At 32.7% G+C, this 18,824-nt stretch overlaps 2 protein-coding genes and 1 pseudogene across 6 annotated transcripts in view; 2 read left to right on the forward strand and 1 right to left on the reverse strand.

Moving 5' to 3' along the window:
* LOC120611706 (uncharacterized) overlaps positions 1–18,824 on the forward strand; it is a 110,868-nt gene that overhangs the window by 56,307 nt on the left and 35,737 nt on the right. For all 5 annotated transcript variants that reach the window (XM_039874281.1, XM_039874279.1, XM_039874277.1 and 2 more), the window contains one exon: positions 6,550–6,675. In XM_039874281.1, the coding sequence (XP_039730215.1) occupies positions 6,550–6,675 (126 nt within the window). The remainder of the gene's footprint in view (positions 1–6,549; positions 6,676–18,824) is intronic.
* Positions 10,658–10,776, reverse strand: LOC120611804 (uncharacterized; annotated as a pseudogene).
* Positions 11,484–18,721, forward strand: LOC120611727 (C-type lectin domain family 2 member D-like). Its single transcript, XM_039874313.1, is given in 5 exon segments — positions 11,484–11,559; positions 13,612–13,811; positions 15,742–15,785; positions 16,716–16,785; positions 18,551–18,721. Coding segments are annotated over 4 exon segments (333 nt in total). The 3' UTR covers positions 16,729–16,785; positions 18,551–18,721.

The raw sequence follows: 18,824 nt of genomic DNA on the forward strand, positions 1-18,824 counted from the left end.
AAATTTAAAAAATTGTATTTGAGTCTTTATATGATGATTTAATAAGTGAAAAAAATGATTTTGTACTAGTTGGAAAAAAATCAAGGTGTCACAAAATTTAGGAATGAAAAAAATTGTTTTTGTCCTTGATAAAAGTAGTAATCAGCTTAGAGAGAAGGCAATTCAGATGAGAAAGAAATTCTTGTTAAATTACTTCATTTATTTTTTCATTCATTTGGTACTTTGAGCATCTTTATAACAGCCACTTTAAAATATTAGTCAGATAATTACAACATCTGTGTCATTTCAGCATTTGTCTTTTTCATACTAGTTGAAATTTTTATGGTTATTCATATGCTGTGTACTTTTGGATTGCACTCTGGAAATTTAGCAGAAGTATTTTGTTATGAGACTCTTAACTTTGTTTAAATTTTTGGAGTATATTGATATTTTTTGGTTTTAGCAAGCAATCATTCTGTCTGGGTTCAGGCCTTCTGGTTCCAATATTAGTTCCATTTTCAGAGCTTTTGTAGTGTACTCAGTTTTTTCTTGCATATGCATCAACCAGTGGTCAATATGGGACCTGGGCAATGTTTTATTTATTAGTTTAGGTCTCAGTGTCTTTGGTACATTAATTAGGGTCAGATCTAGGCATATACAGCTTGCAGTGGGGTGAGTACAGGAGTTCAAAATAAGATTTAGAAGTCTCTTTCCAAAGTGCCTTCCTCTTCACCTTTTGCCCAATACTTTGAGTTTCTCAAGGCTTCTCTTTTCCATTTTCCAGCTAGAAATTTATGACTCTACCTACCCTATTAGGCATTCCTGAAATGTGGCTGCATCTGAAAAACCCATGTGGCATGAGGAAAGAAAGAAGAGAAAAAAGGAGGGGGTTTGCACTACCCTCCTGAAACCACAGCTCTACTGAAGGAAGAAGAGTCACTTCTCTCAGGCTATTAGGTATAATCCTAATTGCTACTGCCACTGCTATCGTGCATGATATTATCTGAAGTTTGAGTCACAAGAATAGAGAAGAGGAAGAGAAAAAAAAATGGATTATTTTCGTACTCTGTGTGTTAAGAGTTCATTTTCCTTCTCTTTTAACCAGAGCTAGAGTGCTTCTACAGTTTTCTACGTTTGTGCTCTGATGCTCAATTCAAGGCTTTGAGGTGCATTAAGTTCAGGGCACTGGTACTAGGCTAAGGGAGAGGTAAATTCAATACTATTTTGGTGATATCTTGAATTCTGGTGTTCTTGGTAAGATTGTTGCTACTATATAGTTTCCAGAGTTCTCAGTATCTGTTCTATGCATTCTGTTTAGGTTTTCTTTTAAAAATTTTTATATTTCTTCAATTAGAGTTGACATTCAATATTATTTCATATTAGTTTCAGGTATACAGCATAGTGGTTAGACATTTATATGATTTACATAGTGATTCTCTAGGAAGTCTAGTACCCACCTGGCACCATACATAGTTATTACAATATTATCGACTATATTCCCTATACTATACTTTACATCCCATGACTATTTTGTAACTACCTATTTGTACTTAATCCCTTCAACTTTTTCTCCCAGCTCTTCAACCCCCCACCCATATGGCAACCATCAAAATGTTTTCCATGTCTATGAGTTTGTTTCTGTTTTGTTTGTTCATTTATTTTGTTCTTTAGATTCACATATAAGTGAGATCATATGATATTTGTCTTTGTCTGATTTACTTCACTTAGCATAATACTCTCTAGGTTCATACATGTTGTCACAGATGGTAAGATTCTATTATTTTTTATGGCTGAGTAATATTCCATTGTATATATGAACCACATCTTCTTTATCTTGGTTATTATAAATAATGCTGTGGTGAACATAGGAGTGCATATATGTTTTCAAATCAGCATTTTGGGTTGCTTTATGTAAACACCTGAAGTGGAATTTCTGGGTCATAAGGTAGTTTTATTTTTAATTTTTTGAGGAAACTCCAGACTGGTTTCCATAGTGGTTGCACCAATTTACAATCCTATCAACAGTGCATGAGGGTTTTCTTTTCTCCACACCCTTGCGAACACTTGTTTTTTTTCTTTTTCCTTTAAATTTCTCTTTGTATTCTAGGTGTTTTGAAACTTGAAAATTTAGTGCTTTCCAATATAATTTTGAATTGTTACTATTTTTAGAAGAATGTTAATTCCCCACATTTGTGACTCACCAATTCATCAACATGATGCTTTTTAAAAATTAATTAATTAATTAATTAATTAAAATTAAATTTCTTGAGGTGACATTGATTAATAAAATTATATAGATTCCAAGAGTACAATTCAAGAAAACATTATATGTATATTGCATTGTGTGTTCACCACCCAAAATCAAATTTCCTTCCATTACTGTATATTTATCTAGGTTTTATAGTTGTTTTCAGTGAGAAAGAAAGGATGTAGTATACTAACTCTACTTACAGAGAACTAGCATCATCCATTCATTGCATGTTTATTGAGTACCTTCTCTTATAGGCGCTGACCTAGATGCTAAAAACACAATGGCAAGCAAAAAGACAAGATTCTGTCCCTCATGGGGTTTATAATAAAATGATAAAAGTATTTTAATAATCATCTTTCCTTTTCATCGAGCCTGTTTTGCTTTTGGTCCATGCTTTTTTCAATTCAGCTTTAACCTCACATTTGAGGTCCTTGAGTGGCTGATCTTCCTGCTCTCATAAATGTTCATAGATGGCTAAATTTTATAGTTTAGGTATAACCTGAGTCTTCTGTTCTGTTCTGTACTGTAAGGTATATCAATTTAGCATCAGGGCCTAACAGAGAAAACTATTTTCTAAAAGACTTCAGATTTCTGATCTCGCATGTAGGGAGCTTAGAAATCATTACTCTTTTATCTACATGACAAGAAAATAACTGAAAAAAAAACCTAAAAAAAAAAAAGAAAACAAACCGAAACTGAAAAGAAACAGCAAAACCCCTTCCAAAAACTCTGAAAAACTGAAAATCATCTCTTGTTATATCCGTCAGAGAACTGAGGTTACGTGAAAAGCCACTGACCTTAAATGAAGAGAAGCACAGGCGGGTACAGAGAACCACAACTTACCAGAGCAGAAAGCCCAAGAACAAAAAAGTCCACAGGAGCTAATACCAGTTTCCTTTTACTCAATATATCTTGTCTGGGTTTGTGTTCTGACACCAATTTTTTGACACCAACTGAGTGTCCTATGATTCAATTCCATTTTGACACACTTCTGCCTGGCTGACTATAAATTTGAGGCTTACCACAGTTACTTCAGATTTGACAATTCACAGGAATGGCTCACAGAACTCACTGAAGGCACTACACATATGATTACAGTTTTATTATAAAGGTTACAAATCAGGAACAGCCAAATGGAACAGGCACATGAGGCAATGCCGGGGCAGGAGTGAGAGCACAGAACTCAATCACCTCACCTGGCGGAGCTCAAGTGCATTACAATCCCGGCATGTCAATGTGTTCACCCACCTGAAAGCTCTATAAAGCTTTGGAGTACTGTGTCTGGAGTTTTTATCCAGGTATTTTTATATAGACATAATTGATTAAATCATCGGCCATATGATTAAATTCAATGTTCTGCCTCCCTCTCTCCCTGGAAGTCAGAGGTCAGGTGGTTGAAAGTCTCTTCCCTCTAATCACATAGTGGTTAGATTTTCTGGTGAGCAGCACCCATCTAAAGCTATGTAAGATCCTCACAATAAATAATGACATTAGCGTAACAAAAATACTCTTATCACTCAAGAAATTCTTAGGACTTTTGAAGCTCCTTTCCAGGAACCAGGGATAAAGAGCAGATATTTATTATAACACAGGCTTTCAACCAGAAAAATTATAAGCCATACTAAAAGATAAAAAAAAAAAATGTAGTTTGAAAAGATAGAGCAATATCAGAACTGACTGAGTTATGGCAAAATATTTGAATAATCAGACTAGGAATTTAAAACAACTATGACTGATACACCAAGTAAAATCCCAGCAACTTATTTTGTAGATATTTACAAAGTGGTTCTAGAGTTTATTCAGAAAGGCAAAATCTCAGAATATCCAACAAGATATTGAAGAACCGAGTTGGAGTACTGATACTACCTGACTTCAAGACTTACTCTAAAGCTATAATAATTAAGATTGAGTAGACAAGTAGATCAACTGAAGAGGAAAGAGAGCCTAGAAAAAGCCCATTCATAGTCAACTGATTTTGATAAAGGAGCAAAGGCAATGGATAAAAGATAATCTTTTCAACAAATGATGCTGGAACAACTGGACATCAATATGCAAAAAATGAATCTAGATTCAGACCTTATACCTTTCACAAAATTAAAATGAATGAAAAATCTAAATGTAAAATACATTATAAAATTACTAGAAATTATATAGAAATATTAGGTGACCTTGGGCTTGGTAATGACTTTTAAATACAATGTATGATCTATGAAAAAAATTAATAAATTATATTTATTAAAATTAAAAACATCTTCTCTATGAAAGACACCATTAAAAGAACAAAAGTACTGTGGAAAATCTTTGCAAAACACATATATGATAAAGGACTGTTATCTAAAACATGTAACGAACTCTTAAATTCAACAGTAACAAAGCAAAAAAAAAACAATTAAAAATAGGCAAAAGATTTGAACTGACACCTTAGCAAAGAAAATATACAGAGTGTAAATAAGCATATTATGTTCAACATCATACATTGTTAGGAGATTATAAATTAAAACAAAAATGTGATACCACTACATTCCTATTAGAATGGCTGAAATCCAAAACATTGACAACTCCAAATACTGGGGATGATGTAGAGCAACAGGAACTCTCATTCGCCACTGGTGAAGTGCAAAATAATATAGTCATTTTGGAAAATAGTTTGGCAGTGTTTTGCACAACTAAACATACTCTTACCTTATGATCCAGCAATCACGCTCCTTGCTATTTATCCACATGAATTGAAAGCCTATATCTACATAAAAATTTGAGCATTAATGTTTATAGCAGTTTTATTCATGATTGCCAAACCTGGAAGCAGTAAGGATGTCCTTCATTAGGTGAATTAATAACCTTGTACATCTCTACTATGAAGCATTATTAAGGGATAAAAAGCAATGAGCTATCAAGCAAGAAAGAAGAAGAAAAAAGGAAGAAGAAAAAAGAAGGAGAAAGAGGAGGAGGAAGAGGAAGAGGAAGAGGAGGAAGAGGAGGAGGAGGAAGAGGAGGAGAAGGAAACTTAAATGCTTATTGCTAAGGGAAAGAAGCCAATCTGAAAAGGCTACATGCTGTATGACTCCAACTATATGATATTTTGGAAAAGGCAAGAGATAGTAAAAAATTAGTGATTGTCAGGGTTTGGGGGTGTGTGGGGAGGAAAGAAGAATGAATGGCTAGAGCACAGGGGATTTTTGGTGGCAGTGGAACTATTCTATTTGATATTATAATGGTGGATACATGTCAATCCCTAGCATGTACAACCCACAAAGTGAACTCTAATGCAAACTATGGATTTTATTTAATCATAATGTATCCATATTATCTCATCAATTGTGACAAAAGCGCCATGTTCAAGATGTTAATAATAGTGGAAATCAGGGGTGGAGGAGAGGGTGTATCTGTACTTTTCATTAAATATTTCTGCAAACCTAAAACGGTTCAAAAATAAAATCTCTCAATGAAGAAAAACGTCTTTAGTAACATCAATGAAAATCTAGCTGATGTCTCTAGTGTGGATGGAATGCTGGAGAAAAATATGCATATATAGTCAAGTACATGTCTAGATAAATTAGTCAAAGTGTGTACTGTAACTAAGAGATGGAACCAGAAGATGGTTCCAACAATAAAATTTATTAGAGGTTTTAGGTAATGTAGAAAAACAACACAAATACAGAAGTGTACAAAACAAATATACAGCTTAGTGAATTAACGAAGGAATATCCTTGTTAATTACTATCTTTGTCAGAGAAAGAAGCTTGCTATCCAACTCAGAAGCCCTCCATATATTCACTACCATTTGCTATCCTTTCCTCCCTAGAATAACGCTAATCTTATTTTTTCGATAATCATTTTCTTACTTCAATTTTGCCTTTAAAAAAAAAAGCCTTTTAAGTCCCTTTTAATTAATAGATTCTCCCTTGATCACTTTAAAAAATTTCCTTTACTTTTTTTTAAAGAATCAAGATAACTTATTATGTAGCATTTTCAATGGTCTGGTTTTTGTTGACTTTATTCCTGTAGTTTGACACGATTCTCTCTTTTTATATTTCTTGTAAATTGGTAGCTGTATCTGAAGGTTTAATCATATTTGTGTTTATTCTGGGGGTGGGGTGGGGAGGAGAGCAAGGCTACTTCACGGGTTGTGTGTTCAAGATCAATTTTAACTTCTGTAAACAATTTAAATCTGGAGACAAAATTATACATTCATAAAGTGACAGACCAATTGCCCCCTCTAATGAAAAGGGAAAAAAATTAAGTAGAAGTAACATTTTGATAGATAATGCTTCTAGTATTCAGGTATCTGCATTTAATGTAAAAAAAAAAATGTTTTTCAGTAATTTTTACAGGTTCTCTGCCTTCAAGAAAGCATTCCAGTACAGTTACCCCGAATCGAGCCTTGGTTTTCTCTACAATCATATGTCTGACAATCATGGTGTTTGGAATAATCACTGCTTTATCAGGTAAGTAAATTTTAATCTTTGTTTATCTAGAGAGTTCCACTTACCAAAAGAAGAGAAGACTTCTTGATAATTTTTGATTTTACAGTTTCTAATATATATTTTTTTTATTTTACCAATTGAATTAAACTCCAATAACCATATAAGTGGGATCTAACATTTTAATTGTATAAGGTAGAGGTCACATTATTGCAGTGTAATGCCCAGAGTCTGCAAAAGGGAGAACTGCCATTCATATTTTGCTTTTATTTACATTATAGCTTAGTATTTAAACAATGTAAAGTCTTCCAATCCATAAACATGTGATGTCTTTCCATTTATCTGTATTTTCTTTAGTTTCCTTCATTAATGTTTTATAACTTGCAATGTACAAATATTTCACCTCTTTGGTTAAAATTATTCTGAAAATGCCCTTTTCGGATAGGTCATTGTTTGTATATACAAGTATGAATGATTTTTGTTTTTGAGTTCTATGCCTTTACTCAATTTTCTTATTAGTTCTATTTTATTTTATGATTTTAGAGTTTTCTACATTTTTGGTCATGCCATCTGCAAACAGAGATAATTTTACTTCATCTTTTCTGATTTAAATAATTTTATTTCTTTTTCTTGTCTAATTGCTCTGTGACTTCCAATACTATGTTAAATAGAAGTGGCAGGAGTGGGCATATCCACTTTGCACAAAACCTTAGAGGGAAAGCTTTCAGATTTTTCCCATTGATTATGTTAATTGTGTGGGCTTTTCATATATGACATTTACTGTATCAAAGTAGTTCCTTCTATACCTAGTTTTTCCAGGGTTTTTATCATGAGTATTAAATTTTGTCAAATACTTTCTCTTCATCTATTTAGATGACCCCTTTTTTTTCTTCTTTCAATCTGTTAACATGGTATATCACATTAATTGATTTGCATGTATTGAACCATTCTTGCAACCTAGAGCTAAATCCCTCTAGGTTGTAGTGTTAAATCCCTTGAATGTGCTCTTAAATTCAGATTGTTAGCATTTTGTTGAGGAATTCTGCACTTATATTCAACATGGACATTGGCCCATAGTTTATTTTTCTTCTGGTGTGTTTGTCTGGCTTTGATATCAGGGTGGGTGACACTAGCCTCATCAAATGAGTCTGAAATGTTTTATTTTCTTCTCATGTTTGAAAGAGTTTAAAAAGAACTGGCATTAATTTTGTTTGAATGTTTGGTAGAATTCTCCAGTGAAGCCGTCTTTCTGTCTTGAGAGTTTTGTGTTTTTTTTTTAATTCCAGAATCAATATACTTATTTGTTATTAGTCTGCTCAGATTTTCTATTTCTTCATGAGTCAGCCTTGGTTGCTCATGTTTTCTCTATGAATTTGTCAATTTCATCTAGATTATCCAATTTGTCTGCATACAATTGCTCACACCATGCTCTTATATTATTTTTTTATATCTGTAAAATTGGTAGTAATTTCTCCATTCTCATTCCTGATTTTAGTAACCTGAGACTTTTCTCTGTTTTCTTGGTACATCTAATTAAAATTTTGTCAATGTTGTCAATCTCGAAGAAGCAACTTTTGTCTTTGATTTTCTCTTTTGTTTTTCTATTCTCTATTTCATTTTATCTGACCTCCTAATTATTATTTCCTTCCTTCTGCTATCTTTGGATATAATTTGCCCTTCTTTTACTAGTTTCTTAAGGTATAAAATAAGGTTATTGGATTAAAATCTTTATTCTTTTTTAACGTGAACATTTACAACTATAAATTTCTCTCTTAATATTACTATCACTCCATCATATAAGTTTTGGTATTTTGTGTTTTTGTTTTAATTTGTCACAGCTATTTTCTAATATCTCTTGTGATTTCTTCTTTGATAGTTTGGTTACTTAAGAATGTGTTAATTTTCTCATGCATATAAACGTTCTAGCTTTCTTTCTGTTACTGATATTTAGTTTCACGCTATCATGATAAAAAAATATACTTTGTATGATTGAAATCTTTGAAAATTTCTTAAGACTTGTTTTATAGCTTAACGTATGGTATATCTTGGGAATTATTCCAAGTGCGCTTAAAAAATGTACATTTTGCTGCTCTTTGGTGGAGTGTTCTGTATAAATTTGTTACAACTAATTGATCTATAGTGGTGTTTGAGATCTCTCTGTGTTTATCAGATTCTGTCTAGTCATTCTATCCATTATTGAAAATTTGTATTGACATCTACTATTATTGTGTTGCTATTTCTTCTTTCATTTCTGTCAGTTTGTTTCAATATTTTGGAGCTATGTTATTTGATGTATGCATGGTTATTATGTCTACTTGGTGGATTGACATTTTCACAATATATAATGCTCTTCTTTGTCTCTTGTAATAGTTTTTGACTTATAAGTCAAAATATTAGTATAGCATCCCCAGCTCTACTTTGAATATTATTTGCATAGGATAGTTTCCCCCATCCTTTTATTTTCAACATATTTATGTCTTTAGATGTAAAATGAATCTCTTGTAGAGAGCATATATTTAGATCATGCTTATTTTTTAAATCCCATCTGCCAATATATACCTTTTGATCTAAGATTTTAATTCCTTTACATTTAATTACTGATGATAAGTACTTACATTCACTATTAAGCCATTTTATTGTTTTCCTTATGTCTTAAAACTCTTGTTTTTGATTCCTCCCCTTCTGCCTTCTTTTGTGTTCAGTTGATTTTTGGTTATGACACATTTTGATCCTCTTCTAATTTTTCTTTTGTGTGTATTCTATAGATATTTTTGTTTTGGTTAACTTACTGATTACATACAATGTTCTAAATTTATAAATATCTAATTTAACTTGATAGCAACTTAGTTCCATCACATTAAAAATCTGTACTTCTACAGAACGCTATTCTCCTGCCACACTTTATGTTATTGAAATTATAAATTACATCTTTATACATTGTATTCTGAAAGATTTATAAATTTCTATGCATTTATCTTTTAAATCTAGTAGAAAATACAATGTGGAGTTACAACCCAAAATTCCAATAATACTGAATCTTATAACTGTCCATGCATTTGCCTTTACTGGATATCTTTATATCTTCAAACGGATTCCAGTTATTGCCTAATGTTATTTCATTTCAGCCTGAAAGAGTCCCTTTAGCATTTCTTGTAGGGCAAGTCTAGTTATAATCGACTCTTTCAGATTTTGTTTATCTGAGAATATCTTAATTTTCTTTCAATTTTGTAGACACTTTTTCCAGCTATAGAACTTTTTGTTGAGTATTATTTTTTAGCCTGTTAATTATGTCATCCCACTTCCTTCTTCTTTTAAAATTTCTGCTGAAAACTTGTCTGACAATCTTATTGAAAATTCCTTATATGTGATAAGTCACTTCTCTCTTACTGCTTTAAGATTCTCTTTGTCTTTGGCTTGACAGTGTGATTAGAATTCATCTTGGTGTAAGTTTTATTGTGTTTATCTTGGAGTTAGTTGAGTTGTATGGATTTGCAGATTCATATATTGCATCAAATTTAGGCAGTTTTTAGCCTTTATTTCTTTCAGTAATCTGTCTGCCATTATCTATTTCTTTTCTTCTGAGACTTCTATGATTCATATGTTGATCTGCTTGATGGTATCCAACAAGTCCCTTGGGCTTTGTTCACTTTTCCTAATTCTTTTTTTTCTCTGTTCCTCGGACTTGATAATTTTAATTGTCCTATCTTCAAGTTTACTAAATCTTTCTTCTGCCCTAAAATCTGTTACTGAATCCCTTAGTGAAAAATTTCATTTAATTATACTGTTCTGCTCCAGAATTTGTTTGCTTTCTTTTTATAATTTCTATCTTTTTTGAAATTCTGATTTTGTTCCTATATCATTGTCCTGACTTCCTTTAGTGTCTGTGCATGTTTTTATTGAGCTCTTTTAGTATTTTTAATTTTTAGTGAGGTAACCCTTGGTTGACCTCACAGATTGGAAAGACATTGTCAGCTTACAATCCCTTATTTTTAAAAAAAATTTTTTATGCCTGCAGCACCTAGTCTTCCTAGGTGGTCTCTCATCCAAGTACTAACCAGGCCCGACCCTGCTTAACTTCCAAGATCAGACAGGATTGGGCTTGTTCAGGGTAGCATGGCCATAGACTCCTTTAGCATTTTTAAGATAGTTGTTTTAAGTTCATTATCCAGTGAATCAGATGTCTAAGCTTACTCAGGGACAAATAGTTTCCATCAATTTACTTTTTATCTTTAAATAGGCCATATTTTCTTGTTTCTTTGTATGCCTTGTTACTTTTCATTGTAATTTGGGCATTTACTTATTTATTTTTGTTCTTAATTTTTCACATGATTTTTACTGAGAACTTATTTTGGAACCTGTGGAATAAACCACTTAGCATGATGTGTCATGTAAAAATACTCCCTAATAGTCCTTATATTTGCCTGTGACTTTTGTCCTTACTCATTCATATACTAAGTTTTGAAATCTGTGACTCTGCCCTCTGGGGTCAGAGATTATACAGGGTCTTTAAATTGAAAAAAAGCCACATGTGCAGTATCTGAGTCACCAAAGGCCATTAATGGACCAGAGACACAAAACTTACCCTTACCTCTGTAGTGTAAAGGTAATGGAATAAATAATTGTATATTTAGTATATTAAAATGTTAATAGGATTATATGATTTAATGCACATATAATGATTAGTTCATACCTGATAAAAATAAAGCCTTCAAAATTGTTTGCTACTATTTGTATTACCATAGTCAACATCATTACCATCATTAATATCTGTAATGGACATGTTATAAGGTTACAGATAAAGAAATAATAGAAGAGGTAATAATTAACTTATCATGGTCAGTGTGATATTTGCTCAAGATCAGTGTGATATTTGCTCAAGATCACCCAAGGACAGAAACCCTGAGCAGAGTGATTACTCATCACTTTCTCTACCTAAACTTTAATACTTTAAAACAAATATTATGAAGAGGTAAGACTTTGGTAAATATGTTTGTCATCTGCTGTGTGCAGTAGTCTCTTGTCTAGTCTGTTATAGCTAAAGACAAAGATTTGATTTTACTTCCGCAATAGACATGCTCCATGAATAAGAGTAGATCAGATGGTGAGAGAGAGAGGGAGGAAGGAAGGGAGGAAGGAGAGAGAGACAGACAGAGAATGAATATCAAAGCTAGTAATTGGCTGTATAACAGTGCAGGCACAGTCATTATGTATTTTAGTCTTCTCTTCCAGATAGTCTACCATGTACCAGCTCTTATTTTTTTGTTTGGAAGATATAGCCAGTTTTCCTAGATAAAAAAATTCCTTCTTGGATTACATATCTTGGAAGCAACTTACCTACAAACATGCCCTTATAGCTCGAAAGATGCTTGCACTGCATCTAACATAAAACAAGCTACAACATAGAAAACAAGAACATTTCTCTCAATTTCACCCCAACCTGAATAGTAAACTAAAATTAACCCCCTGTTACTGCATTCACCGGTAATATCATAACAGGCCCTTCAAATGCTGTTTACAAATCTTAGAGTCAGGAATACTTGGAATATTCGATATTCTAGATTATCCTCATTTCTGTTTTAATACTATTATGATTCCACAGAGGATGATCTATTCTTAACATTCTGTAACCTAAAATAAAATATGTTATATATTGACGAAGCAAAAATAATTAAGGTTGTAAAGATATAAATCAACAGTGTTTATTTAATAAAGGGAAAAAAGAACTGGAAGAAAGCAATCTTTTTGTTGTAAATACCTCAATAGTAAGCAAGAAAATGTTTTTTGAAATACATTTTAAGTCCATTACCCTCATTTCTTAAATAATCATAAGACTTTAATTGGTACTTTTGACTGCCTTTTTTCATTACTCTTTCTGTGTTTCTCTTCCTTCCAACTAGCGCTTTAACTAAAAAAAAGATTCCTTATGAGGAGTCAATAACTAGTCATCCTCTAATGTGGCCCTCATCTTTAAACTGGTGGATGTAGGAGCAGTGATAGCACAATAAATATAACACAGATTTGGAGAAAGGTAGTCTGCTTTCAGGTATAGTCTCAGTAATTATATGATAGGTATAATTCAATATCTGTTTTGTGGTGAGTGCCCTAGAATGCATATTTTTCTGGTGTTATGTGATTAGACATTCAAAATACATCAGTGATTATCCATAGCTAGTAGCTGTTTTTCATAAGAGGCAAATCTAAGGAGACTCCGTGGAAATTATGCATTGAGGACACAACTTCCTGACCTGTCACAGACACTTTCAGAGGCTTCGAGTTGACAGAGAAGATAGTCATAGTAGTGGAATAGTCAGCTACTAACAGATCAGTGAAGATCCTCTGGGGAGATTTTTCTTGTTCTCAATCTCACTTAAAGAGATCCTCTCTCCTGGTTATATGAAAAGTATATCAGAAAAGCCTGACCAATGTAGTATTGGTAGCTTAAAAATAGACAACCTCACAAAATGTTCTTAGTTAAAGGAAGTTCCTTAGAGGAAGGACACTTATCAGGGCACATATTTTTCTCATTCTCATGAGACTACTTAGACATGTATCTGACTACATCACCTCAAGAATCTTTACCCACAGAATTTATCTATTTCCTGTCTCTTGTTTTGTTTATTAAGGCTTCTAGAGCATTTGGAGAACTATCTGTTCTTTAAGACTGACCAAATGTTGCTGTTGATGTATCTGACATTTTAGGGAAAGTTAGCATTGTTGAAATCCAAGTAGATTGGTACTTAACTCAGAGTTTAAGGCATTATTCACTCTTTTTTCAGCTCATCCACTGCTGGAGGTATTAGTTTAAATCTCGGCTTTGCCATTTGCTGTGAAATGTATTCAACGAGTTTTCATATGCCTCATTTGAAAAACAAGGATAATACATTTAATATTTTACAAGAGCATCGGGAAATATGTTAGAAAGTACTAAGTAAAATATACATAAGAAAATATAAAAGTAAGTGTTTTCATTTTCAGTAACTAGAATTAAATTCCATCAACAGTCATCAGAATGTTTTGAAGTTGCATGCCCAGAAAACTGGATTGGTTTCCAAAGAAAGCGTTTCTATTTTTCTTATGATATGAAGAATTAGACATTCAGCAAGAGATTTTGTGACTCACTAGATGCTGATCTGGTTCAGGTTGAAACCATCCAGGAACTGGTAAGAAAATAGTTCTGGCTAGAATTTAAAAAAAAAAAATTGATCCTACCAAAACATGGTGTCATTTTGTGTGAGTGGGTCTAAGATAAGGTTTTGAACCTACCTAGACATTAACTTTTCAGCATAAAGAAACAGGAAACCAGTAGGTGCTGTATTCTAAAGTAGGCCATCTACAATTACCTTAACATTCATAGCAGTGCCTTCTTTGACTTATGAGTAAGAACTGTGCATATAGGAATGAGAATATTAGAGGTAGAAACATAATTTTAAATTCATATGAAGTTAATAACATCACTTCAAAATAAATCATGCAGGAACAATGTCAGAGAAGATGGTAGAATAAGCAGCCCCTGGTATCTGTACCTCCACATAAACAACTATTGAACTGGCAGAAACTCTCTAAGGTAACTAATTTGGAACTCTGGAGGCTAATTGAACACTTGCAGCATCCTAAGGAGAGTTCGATAAGTAAGTTGCTAAATTTCAGTTAATCTTAGTGAATTTCAGCCTTCCCACTCAGTAGTAGCTGTCATTCCCCCCACATCACCATGGCAGGGAGCCATAGGGACTGCTATCCATGTTCAGCATAACATATTGCTTCACATTGCTGGAGTCAGGGTGGGCAAAGACCTTGTTTTCCAAATATTGGGGTTATATGCTGTTACTTCTGATTACTGAGGGGCAGACACAGAGGCGGGCTGACACTTTTTTTTTTTCAAACTTCACCAACTGAAATGGCTTTCAGGGGATTTAAAGAAATGGTACTTGTTTTATTTCTCCCTTTTGGGAGTCAGGTATTTAACAAAATCTTTGGCTGGTAACTGACTAACTATAGAGATAACAGAATAGAAATTTCAGTGACTTCACACAACAGAGAATACATATTTTGCAAAAATTGTTTGAAAAGGTCACAAACAGATGGCTTCAAACAATCAAAATTCAACAATCCCTAAAGAGCAAGAGAATTAGATTCTCAAAGTTATCACAACAAAACACTCATACTGTCTAGTTGTCAACAAAAAATTATAAAACATACAAAGAATAAGAATGGACAGCGCATTCATTGGGAAAAAAATCTGACAGAAACCACTCTTGAGGGAACCCAGACATTGGAATTATTAGTCAGAGATGTAAAATCTGTTGTCTTAAATATGTTCAGTAAGCTAAAGGAAACTATAGACAAAAAACTGACCAACATATGCATTATTGGAATACCGGAAGGAAAAGAGAAAAAGAGAGTAGAAAAAATATTTGAAGAAATAATAGCTGAAAACCTCCCATGTATAAGAAAACAGATAAATATACATGTCCAAGAGGACCGATGAACTCCAAACAAGATAAACACAAAGAGAACCAAATCAAGACAAATTATAGTCAAGTTGTTAAAGTCCAAAAAGAGAAGTTTGAAAGTAGCAAGAGAGAAACAACTAGTTATGTGCATGGGATCCTTAATAAGATTAACAGCTGATTTATCTCGAGATACAAAGGAAGCCAGAAAGCTGTGGAATGACATGTTTAAAGTTCTGAAAGCAAAAATATGACCAATCAAGAATTCTTTATCTGACGGAGATCATTTTGAGGGTTACCAGATAGGAGGAGATTTGGGAGGGGTAGGTGAAAGAAGAGAAGAGATTAAGTAGTACAAATTGGTAGTTAAAAAATAGTTACAGAAATGTAAACTACAGCATAAGGAATATAGTCGATAATATTGTAATAACTGTACAGTGTCAGATGGGTACTAGATTTATTTGATGATCACTTTATAAGTTATATAAATGTCTAATCACTATGTTGTACATCTGAAACTAACATAATATTGGATGCCAACTATAACTGAAAAGTAAAAATATTTAAAAATTTTTGTATCTGGCAAATATTGAAAAAGTAAAAATATTTTTAAAATTCTGTATCTGGCAAAACTATCTTCCAGAATGAAAAAGAAATTAAGATGTTTCTAGATAATCAGCAACTCAGGTAAGTTTTTTTACCAGTAGATATATGCTACAAGTAATAATAAATGCTGAAATTAAAGTACTTAGACAGTAACTCAGCCAAAAGAATAAAGGACACTTATGCAGAACAATCATATGATTTAACAGGCAAATTCACTTAAAAACTAATTATAAATCTATGTTAGTGGACATACAGTGCATAAATGTGTGATCTGACAATAATATAAAGAGAGAAGGTTGGAGACATATAGGAGGAAATGTATACTGTTGAAACCAAGTTCATATTATAAACTAGGTTATTATGACTTTAAGATGTTAGTTGCAATCCCCAACGTATCCATTAATAAAATTACTAAAAAATATACAGAAAAAAGGGAATTAAAATTATAAAAAGTCAGTTAAATACAAAAGAATCCAATAACAGCTGAAGTGAAGAATAAAAAAACATATTAGACATATAGAAAACAAGTGGACGAATGGCAGAAATAAGTTCTTTATCCGAAATCACATTAAATGTAAAATATGAAACTATCCTATTAAAAGACAAGGACTGGCAGATTGATCAGGAAAAAAAATAGCATTCATCTATATACTCTCTACAAGAGGCTCATCTTAAATATAAAGACACAAAGAAGTTAAAAATGAAAAGATGGCAACAGATATTTCACGCAAATGGTAACCAAAAGAGAGCTGGCTGGTTATATTCTTGTCAGACAAAATAGACTAAAGGAAAAATAACTTTACAAGTGACATGGAAAGAAGTTTATGTAAAATTAAATTAACTCTGGCAGTGAGCTGCATTTTTTTTTCTAAGTGGGAAATGAGTTATATAATACAAAATTAAAAAGAAAATTACAAGCACAGTTAAGAATATAGCATAGAAGCACTACTTCTTTTGAGAGAGGTTGGGTAATGACAGATTAATGAATATCATCTCTGTGTTTTCCGAAAGGATTTCCTCTTGAGGTATAAAGGCCCCTCTGACCCTGAAAATGGATAAATGGCACTGAATGGATCAGAAAGTAAGTTTTAAAAAATATAGCAGCAATATTTATATTTGAATTTACTTTGCATAAAACTCAAAGTGTTCTTCAGTTATATGCTCTAAAAGTTATTCTAAGATTAGTTGTTAAAGAAGATAGTGCCAATCTGTATGTTGCAAAGTTTCTGCAAGCTCTTTGAATCAATCCAAAGTCTATCATAGGTGGCATGGTGAGGGAGAATGACCGTGAACCTGATTCCAGGCCTCATCTATGTCACTTACCAACTCCTTCACTTTGAGAGAACTGCACAACATACATATGTCTGTTTCTTACCTCTCGGCAAAAATCAAGTGTGTTCACCCTATTGATCTCACAGGGTTGATGTTAAGATCAGAGGTTTTGACGTATGTGAGTGTACTTTTTAAACTGAAAAATATTATATAAATGCAAGATAAATTATTATATAAAACTACCACGGCATCAATGTTCAGCTGTTTATAGAAGGATTATGAGAGATAGTAATAAAGTCTATTAAATAAGATCATAGTTACATTTAGGACAAGTAAAGTTTATTAATATTAAATTTAATCTCAACTGTATATTTATAGAATCTTTATATTACTGAAACAATTTTGGATGATGCTGGAAAACTTGGATTCAGAAAATTTCACAAAATATTTGCTTGCCTGAGGAGATAAGGAGGTTTTGAAAAACTGTTCTATGATGATAAAGTAGTCAACACGGGAAATATAACTATTTATTTACTGAGAAGGGCACTGTATTGGATGTTAGTAGGTTTGAAAACTAGTTCTTATTAGCTTTTTGATCTTGGACAGATGGTAAGTTTTAGAAATCAAAGAGAACTTATATTTATACACTGTCATCTCTGCAATGCTTAATATATTGTAGATGTTTGTCAAATATTCAAATTAACCTCTAATTTTTCCTTTACAATACTAAAACAGTAATATTTACTCTGTCTCATTCTCAAGATGTTTTAAGGGTCAAATATATTGTTAACTCTTCAGTTATTGAAACTGTTTATTATGATAGAAATGAAAAACATCGGTAAGGCCTAGCATGTTTCAACAGTATCAAGTATACTTACCCTATGGATCTCTCACAAGAAGATCATATTAGACTATAGAGATTTCATGATAAAGAGGAGACATTTATAATCTGAATGCTGACTCAAATGTTTGTGTCAAGCCATTTAAATTCAGTGGAATAGCACTGTAATTCCAGTACTAAAACAATTAGGGAATTAGGAAAACTGTGATAACACATGCGGTTTAGAAAAAGCTGCTGAGGTCTTCAGTTATTTAATGAAACAATATTGCTGAAAGTGGAGAGAAAATGGGCAGAATCTCTCCCACCAGCCAAGTGGGGCTTTGGATGTGGTTATGCTTATGGACGTAAGATAGGTTTGATTCACTGTCCCTGTAGCTGGTCTATTGAATCCCCAGCTAATGAAAGTCTATTAGCTACTCAGTGATCAATACATAAGTCAGGAGAAAATCAGGGCCTACAAACAACACTAACAAAATTACCTGTAACATAGGAGCACTTTTTCACTCTTCTCTTTTACAAAGCGAAGAAGGTGGAAATAGACTAAACTGTGTTTCATTCATCTAGGCATGAATCCTAGTTTTATTTGTTATAAGAACATGGGAAATTCAGTTTATTTAGGTATAAAAAGGAATCAAAATATGTATCTTGCAGGGTAATTTTTAATATTAAAAAGGTGGCATGTATAATGCATCTTACATTTAGAGGATAACTGATTTTGCTTCTTCCATTGTAGTTTTTCTATCAGAGGAAGAAGAGACTGTGCCTATGTGAGTGACAAAGGTGTCCGCCCTACACAGAGAGGAAGTGGATTTGTTCCAAACCAGACACATATGCCCAGAGGAGGATGCAAAGCCTTACCTGATCTTCAGATATACACTGGATGTATCTGATTATCTTTCTAAATAAAAGACTTAGTTTTCTTTTAAATATTTAATATAATTGCTTTGTTTGCAATTCAGTGTTTTCATTTTACTGAGATTTCTAGGAATATAATCCTGAATGCCAGC

This window comes from Pteropus medius, unplaced genomic scaffold (genome assembly GCF_902729225.1).
Source record: "Pteropus medius unplaced genomic scaffold, Ma_sr-lr_union100, whole genome shotgun sequence".
NCBI lineage: Eukaryota > Metazoa > Chordata > Mammalia > Chiroptera > Pteropodidae > Pteropus > Pteropus medius.